Here is an 8,454-nt window from a genome sequence, read left to right on the forward strand (position 1 = left end):
CTACACTTTTGCACAAGTGGCAGCAGCCTCGCAGCACAACCCAACCATCCCACGGCCTTTCTTCTCCTGGAAGAGCCCAAGCATCTCGTTCTCCAGATGGCTCCTACTCTTCCTGGCTGTGACAGCCTCTAGCAAGACTTCGCCAAGTCAAGTGGCAGCTACATGGCTTCTACAGATGTACTTCTTCCCAAGGGATGACTTTCAGCAAAAGGTATTGCACAGGCTACAATAGAGAGTGTCCCACACCTCCCCTGGCAGAGGGGCTGGCCCGAGCCGCTGCCCTCCCGGCTGCTCTCCATCACCCGACCTTGCCAGGGATGGGGATCTGCCTCTGGGAAAGAGGGACGGAAACAAACAGACTCCATCCTTCCAGCCAGGGAGCCTCCCTGCTGCCTACCTGCCTGCAGCCCTGAACAACAAGCTCCAGCGCTGCACTGCTCCAGGGAAGGAATAAGCACTCGCACCCCGTTTGTCACACTTGGAAGCAAATCAGACAGACAGAACTCCGCTCCACTTGTTCTCCGATTTTGTTAAACAAGAGATGGGAGGCCGTAGCACGTCTCCTCGCCAAGGAAAACAGCAAACCGAGCTTTTCAGATGAGCACAAGTGGTGCGCGGGCGGGGGGAGCAGCAGAGAGAGGCACACACTGCAGCGACAAGAGACACAAAACAATCTCGTGATTAGTTATTGACTCCAGAGGAGTTGGAGCTCTAGCAGCGAGCCAGCCAGGAAAGCAAAAATCCCTCTTTTGTTCCACAGCCTCAGACAGACTTGGCCACACAGCTCCCTGCTGTCTCACTCCAGACAATGAGAAAAGAAAGCTAATCCACTTCCCCATAGCAGGAGCCATCCAGCCTGCCGGAGCCAGGCTGCGGAACGACATACGAGCATTCCTGTGCATCAGCACCAGCCTCGCCGTGTCCTGGTGCCCACCGGCGCTAACAGATGCCAGATGGCTTGAGGACCTCACCGGGCACTGCCGGTGTTGCCAGGGGTAGTGACAGCTTTGGGTCCAAACTGTGCTCCCTTGCACACTGCACCCCAAGGCAGAGACCAGTTGTGCGGTCCCTTCCACCCCAATGATGTATTAATATAGGTGCCAAGCACAAAAGTATCAAATCCACCTTTACAGAAGACAAACTTCTGTGTCTGGATAGAGTAAGCTTCAGCCTTACTAACCAGGGACTGAATCCATCCTTTCAACATCACTTTGTCAAGCAGCCCAAACCACAGCCTGTCTGCAGGAACGACACCTTCCTCTGTTTCAGAGGTTAATTGGTGCAGAGGATCGTGGCCAACACAGTCGTTCAGTGTCACCTCTTTCCTCCAGGAAGGGCACAGGTTTCACGCACGTCAGAAGCACCTTACAGGTCAGCCAAACCCAAGCTTCTCCCCACTGCCCTCCTAGGGAAACACAAGTCATCTGTTAGCTTGGACACGACTTGGGATTCGAGTGACCTGCCTTTCAATCTCCTCCTTCACCACCAGCTTTCTCGGTTCTCCATTTGGGATGTGACAATATTTACTACATCTAAGATTAGAGAAGGAAATTATGATTCACAGCTGCTCTGCAGAAATGGGAATTATGAACCTGGGTACTTCTAGAGCGTGAACAGACGTAGGTACTTGTGTCTGGAGCTTTGTAGTTCAAGGGAGCGATTTTAAAGTCAAGTCATCACTGCATAAACCTAGACAGCTAAATAATAGAGTAGAGAACAGCAAACGCTGAAATCTGCTCCGGAAAGCACTTGCAGTTTCTTTAGTCTTAGTGACCCAGGAGAGAGGGCTGTTATTTTAACATTACAGCTCTGCCTGCGAGAAGCCTCGCTGAATGGCAGGCAGCACGACTGAAATAATCTGCATGGCCCCTGGACGCCGCAGAGTTGAGAGGAAAGTGCTCCAGAATCCCGGAGCAGCACGAGCCTTTGTTCCAGCTCACTCCTGCCAGCAACCAGCGCTGCCTGCCCTGCTTGGAGAGAACTTATTGCCCTCTTCCTTCCCCCCAAATTAACGCCATCTCCAGCTGTCTCAGCGCCAGCTTCCTGTTAAGATTAATTATTCTCTGTACACCCTTGTTTGATGATTTACCCAGCAGGCCAGGCACAATGATTGGGAATTCTGCATTCCCATCAGCGCTCTCCCTTGAGGCTCCCAAGTTTTCAGGGAAGGACCTTCCCCCCAGCACAGACACGTGTGTCTCCCCAGAAGGTCTATGTGGGTCTCCAAAGGCCAGTTGTCATTTGTGACACTGCCACATGGTCAGCTGAAGATGATGTGCTACTGAACAGCCTTTATTGTTAGTCAGCAGGGCTGGCGAGGAAGCCAGCGTAGGTGGGAGCATTTATGATCCTGAAAGGTGTGTCTCCAGTTACACTTTCCGATGACCCAAGGTTTCTAGTGTGTTTAGCAAGGCAGAAGGAGCTTTGTTTGTTTGCATTGTCCACCTTTCAGAAGCTGCAATTTCCAACAGCCATAAAACAAGCTACCGTGTGAAGTAGTCATCTGCAGGCTTGTTTGCATCTGCAATCTCCAAAACCACAACACTGAGAGCCACCAGCACACCAGACTGGTCCAGCTGAGGAGGTGGAAAGCACCAAGTCTTGCTGCTGTAGGACAGAGTGCAGCAGGTGAGGACTTCATGTCTTCTCCTGGGAGCTGTTTGTCAGTCATCGCTGGTCACAGAAGGTATAGGCGTATATACTATATAACACAAACTGATGCCACCTACCTGTCCCCACACCCCAGCAGAAAGCATCAGCACATCAGAGGTTGTCTGATGTCTCTGCTGCTGAGCTCGTGGAGCTCAACAGGGCTGACCAGACCCTTTAAGACCTCTTTCCATAAGTAGTCATCTGCTGTCACACCAAGAAGGATATTTCAGCAGCTACACAAGCCTCCTGCTCTGAAGGAGAGAGATTTCCTTCAGCCAGAAGGAGAGGGACCCCATCTGAGAGACCACCAGCCCCAGCGTGGCAGGTTTACACACCAGAGACAGAGCAGCAGGGAGGATACACAGCAAAGAGTCACCTTGTGCTGCTCTGCAGAAGTTGGTATCACACCCCAACGTGACTTATTTGGGCAGGTTCAGACACCAGTTATGGAAAGTTTCTGCCCCAGCTGGTGAAGCCAATTCGCAGGGACCTCAGCCCAAAACAGCTGCTCCAGTCACCTCCGCACAGAAGCAGAAGGAACAGCCACACACAGCCCACCTCAGATTTTGGCTCAGTGCTTCTGCCAGCTCTCCCAGAGCCTTGCTTAACTGCCCAGCTTCTTCCCAAAACCCCCGCATCAGCATCAAACATCAGGCCCAAGAGCAAAACCCCTCCTGGCTTCAGAACCAGTACTTACACCTGACCCTGAAGTTTCAGAGTGAAAGCGATGAGGAAGCAGAAAGAAGGTCCAGAACAAAGTGACACCTTCCTCCTCCCCCACAACAACCAGCTGCAGCGCACCGGGAAGCAAAGGAGATCTGGTGTAGGGGAGAACCTGGCAGCTCCTCTCCAAGATGAGAATTGTAGCGGCAACACCAAAGTGTAACCGCAGCCAGCTGGCAGCACCAGGGGCCAGCACAACCGAGCCCTTCGAGGCCAAACACTCTCGTCTCGCCTGAGAGGTGCCATCAGGAGCAGGGGTGGGAGTTAATGGGATGGGCCACGGACACAAGTCAGCCACAGTTTGTTATGGACATCTCTGCTGGAAGAAATATTGCTGGGAATACCCTCCGAGGAGAAAAAACACTGGATGTGCAACTGTTTTGCTCAGACAGGAGTTAAACAGGCTACAAGTCTGCACTTGTCCTAGATATTTTTTTCCTGAGAAAGCTTCCAAAAAGCTGTTGCACACAACTGGGAGAGGTGCTTGTGAAAGCAAGACATGAGCGAGCATAGGCACCATCATCCAGGCTGACGTCTCTGTTCAAGAGACTTCACATTTTCCATTGTTTGGTCTTTTTTTTTCCCCCAATAATTCATTAGAAAGGAAGAAGCAAGCAAGACAACCTCGGGGAAAACAGCAAATCAGTTTGCATTTCCATGGCACTGAGAACCAAACGAACTTGTAAACCCAAATTACTTCTCTAGGGTGGAGGAGCAAGTTCCCAGTTGGGAAGATCTGAACCGAGCAGCTCATCTCCCCCCAGTCCACCCCTGTTCCCCCACCCTGACCGGCTGCACCAGCCAGAAACAGGGCCTGGGTCTCACCTGGAGTAACAGCCAGCCACGCACCCCAGGTACCCCCTGCACCCCCAACACAGCACACTGCAGGCAGGCACTGCCCCTGGCACACACAGGACCTGGACGCCTCCCAAACTGATACTTTCACAACTCAAAACGTTCAAATTCATTTGAGACGTTACGAAACGGTTGCTCACCGCAGCCTGCGCTCGCAAACCAGCGCTCACCCCTCCTGCTGCGGCAGGTGCAGCCGCCAGCCAGGACATCACGTCGCTCGTCTCCTCCTCCCACAAAAAACATGTTTCGGTGCCCGGTCAGACCCAGGAGCCCAAGGGTTCAGGGGCCACCATCACGGCCACGCCGGGAGCCCAGGGAGGCTGCAGGGCTCCCCGAAGGGCTGGACACGGGGACCAGGCTCCCGTGCCCGCGGTACCACCGCCCTGGGCACCCACCAGCTTTCGGGGGCTCCTGTGAAACAAGTCTATGCTGGTTTGGTTTCGTTTTGTTTGATTGGTTGGTTTGGTGGTTTTTTTTTTTTGGGGGGGGGTGGTGGTTTGGGGTTGTTTTTTGTTTGTTTGACTCTTTTTTTTTTTTTTCCTGGGGGGTGTGGATTTTTTGTGGGCTGGGAGCAAAAAGTGAGAGGAAGAAATAAGCCACCAGGTTGCTCCTATCAGCCCCGCCGCTGCGCTCCCCGGCCGCCTCACGGCAGCGGCGGCAGAACCGAGGTGCGAGCCCAGAACACCCGCTCCCAGCGCCCAGGGGGGAACCGGCTCCTCCCCCGAACCCCCCACCCCGGCACCGGCCCCACGGCCGAGGGGACCCCGCACTGCCAGCGCCCCACAGGCTTCCCCGCTGCCGCCGCGGCGGAGCCCCGGCCCGGCCCGGCCCACCCCGGCCCCGCCGCCCGGGGGAGGCGGGCAGGGGGCACCCCCAGCGCAGGAGGCGGCGGGCAGGCCGCGGGCTCACCTCGGTACTGCAGCGAGCCCGACAGGCGCACGGTGACGGTCCCGGCCAGCGGCTCTCCGGGGCTGTAGACGACGCGGCTCTCACTCAGTCGGATCTCGAACAGCTGCACCTTCCCCATGGTCCAGCGCCGTCCCGACTGGCCCGGCCCGCTCCGCCGGCAGCGCTACCTGCCGCGCCGCGCCGGCCGCGACGTCCCTGCCCCGGCGGGCGGCCCCGCCCCGGCCCGCCCCCTTCCGCGCTGAGGGGCCGGGGCGGGTCCTCGGGGAAGCGGCGGCCGGTAGGGACGGGTAGAGCTGCTTGTGGAGCCGGGGTGTAGGGAGAAGCAGCTGGTTATGGAGCCGGGGTGTTAGGGAAAGGGCCGCTTGTGGGGCCGGGTGTGCTGGCAGGGAAGGAGCGGTTATGGGGCCGGGCTGCGAGGGAAGGAGCCGGCTGCCCTGCCGCGGCATGGGGCCATCTTGCCTCCCGCTGCTCCTTCTGAGCTGATCTCCTCCTCCTGTAATTCTCCCGGCCCAGCTGTCACCTCCCCCCACCCTCCCAGTTTTATAACTCACGTCACTTTTAATTATCTTGCGAGAGGTAAATAGAGGGGTCCCGAGTTCTTCTCAGGGTGCTGGAGCCTGGACCAGGCTGCCCAGGGAGGTTGTGGAGTCTCCTTCTGTGCAGACATTCCAACCCGCCTGGACACCTTCCTGTGTAACCTCATCTGGGTGTTCCTGCTCCATGGGGGGATTGCACTGCATGAGCTTTCCAGGGCCCTTCCAACCCCTTTCTGTGAGGGGTAGACAACTGCCCCATGCTCCCTACGGATCCGTGGGGTGAAGGTGCATGACCAGCCCGGGCACCCCAGGGAGCTGGGGGGCAGCAGCACATCACATTTGCTATGTTCTCCCCCTCAGCACTGCGTGATTGAATAAAAAACCTCCGTAAAACCCACACCAAAGGCAGCGCTGGGGGAAGGCACCTCCCGGCGAGGCCTCCCGGCTGCTGACAAGGAGGCTGCGTACACGTGCAGAATGAGTAAGTGTAAAATGGGCTGTGCATCCGCAGCGCACACCCACCCGGACCCTGCTGGACAGACAGATGTCCTCCCACAGACCTGCAGTGATGGAGGCCTGGGCACACAAGGCTGTGGGACACTCCTTACGGTGCAATGTAAAACCCCTTGAAAAGCACCAAAGGAGTTTGTGTATTCCCAGCGCACAGGGCTCCTGCTGGGAAGCTCTTTCAGGCCCCCCCTCCTCCACGGTGTTTAAAAGCTACTTCTTATTTTTCCAGCCTGTGTGTAGTCACAGGCGACGTACACCCCTGCGGTCTTGTGCCAAGGCTTTCAGCAGCTCATCTCCGGCGGGGCGAACCCACGGATGCATCCGCACGCCGCTCTCCTTGTGCTGCCCTTAGCTTTTGTTTTGCCAGGCTACACCCCCCCCTTTTCTCCAGTCTTTTTTTTTGTGTAAGATGAGCCTGCAGCTTCTTTTATCAGACTCTGCAGCCTCTTTTCAGCTCTGCCAGCAAAACACAAACAAACGGCAGGAGGTGACAGCAACCTGCGCTACAGCAGATTTTACTGATCCGTCTTTCCCCATGGAAAGCGGCTTTGTGTGCTGTTGGGTCCACCCCATTACTGGGTCAGCACTGGCACCCTCGTCACGGAGGGGGACAACTCAGGGTGAAAAATCCCCTTCACCAAAACCAAGCCATTCGTGCTGCACCGCAGCTCTCTGGACACAAAGGGATTTACGCGCCTTGTTTGCAGAAAAGTTAATTTTAAACACAGTGAAGTTGCTCACCCAAGGTCACAACGTGAATCTAAAGGATTCCTGCGCCAGGAGCCAAACAAAGGCACCCAGGCAGGGGCTGTGCTCGCTGTGGCACAGCTACAGTACTGCAAGACAGCGTGCTGAGACACCAACGTGGGAGCCCCCTCGTGACATGGCCGGCAGCGATGCCACACAATTAATCCACCCCCCTGACTGTGGCTACACCATGGCCTGCAGTTTGTAAGATGTAACTAGATGGGTATAATTCAATATATTTGATGCCTGCGGCGCCAGGGCACCTGCCATTCCCTGTGCATGAGCCAGGGGTGCTGAGTTCAGGAGGGTTTTACTCATTGGAGCCAAACGTGTCTTTGCATTCCTGCCTCCCTGCTCATCTACATGCGCCCCAGAGTCACCCCTGTTATCTGATTGCGTGCGCAGTCACCAGCACTGAAATTCAGACTGGGTCAAAAAAGAAGCTAAGGATGTTTAGTAAACTGCAAAAGATTCACTTTCCTGCTATTTTGGACCATTGTTTTTACTTAAAATTGTTTTGAAGGGTTTGTTCTGGTGATGGGAAATCTCACTTCCTCTGGGTTCTGTCTGCTCTCCCTTCCTCCTTTTTCCTGTATTAAAGGGAAAATTTTAAAAAAGAGAAAAGAAAAAGAAACATCAAGCCTGGTTTTACAAAAAAATTCTCCTTTCAGATGTCACCGTGCTCCCCTGACTTCAAGGAACATGGCATTTCTTGACAAAGAACATAGTAATTTTAAGAAAAGAAAAACCACAAACACGTTTATCAATAAAACACTCCCACTGGCACCTGAGCCCTGCTCTGCCTGCAGCACAGATGAGCTTCAGCCACCTGACTGTGCCTCAGTTTCCCCTGTACTGAACGTGATCATCTCACCCAGCAGGGCCGAGCTGTGCCAGGGACCCAGGAGTCCTCGGGGAAGCACCGCGGAAATGCCCAGGAATACCTGAGCCGTGACTGTTAGCGGATTTAATGACGTGAACGCTTCTGGGTGAGGCAGCAACACATTACCCCCGGGGCAATTTGTAGTTCACTGGATCATTTCCACTTGCTCTGTCGCTTCCGAATACGTGGGTGCTGGGGAGACGGGCCAGCCTTGCGGGGTGCTGCCCAGCACCCTGGGAACGCTCCTGCTCTCTATCCCCGCCATTACAAGCAGATGAGGAGTCTTTCTCTCGACCCAGGAGTTTTCTCACTTTTGCTATTCCAACCTCTCCCCCATCCTGCTGGGGGGGGCAAGCGAGGGGCTGAGTGTGGGATTTGCTTTCTACTGGGCCAGCCCACTGCACCCTGTAAGGTCCAGCACTGAAACATCTGTGTTGGAGGAAAAGATAAAGCAGCTGCATGGCCAAGGAAGTTGGTTTCTTAAGCTTCCCTTTGACTAAAATACACATATATGAACAGCAAGCCCATGGAGGGCTCACTGCTGATATAGTTACGCTATATACACCGCTGCTAACTATTTTATATACCTATATATGTATATAAAATATATATAAAATATATATATATATATATAAAATA

General features: G+C 54.7%; 1 protein-coding gene across 1 annotated transcript in view; it reads right to left on the reverse strand.

Annotated features, from left to right (window-relative positions):
- ARRDC1 (arrestin domain containing 1) overlaps positions 1-5,355 on the reverse strand; it is a 33,777-nt gene extending 28,422 nt beyond the window's left edge. The window contains exon 1 of the mRNA XM_065036064.1: positions 5,140-5,355. Within this exon, the coding sequence (XP_064892136.1) occupies positions 5,140-5,257 (118 nt within the window). The 5' untranslated portion in view covers positions 5,258-5,355. The remainder of the gene's footprint in view (positions 1-5,139) is intronic.
- Between the last annotated feature and the right edge of the window lie 3,099 nt (positions 5,356-8,454).

Source organism: Columba livia, chromosome 19, assembly GCF_036013475.1.
Source record: "Columba livia isolate bColLiv1 breed racing homer chromosome 19, bColLiv1.pat.W.v2, whole genome shotgun sequence".
Lineage (NCBI taxonomy): Eukaryota > Metazoa > Chordata > Aves > Columbiformes > Columbidae > Columba > Columba livia.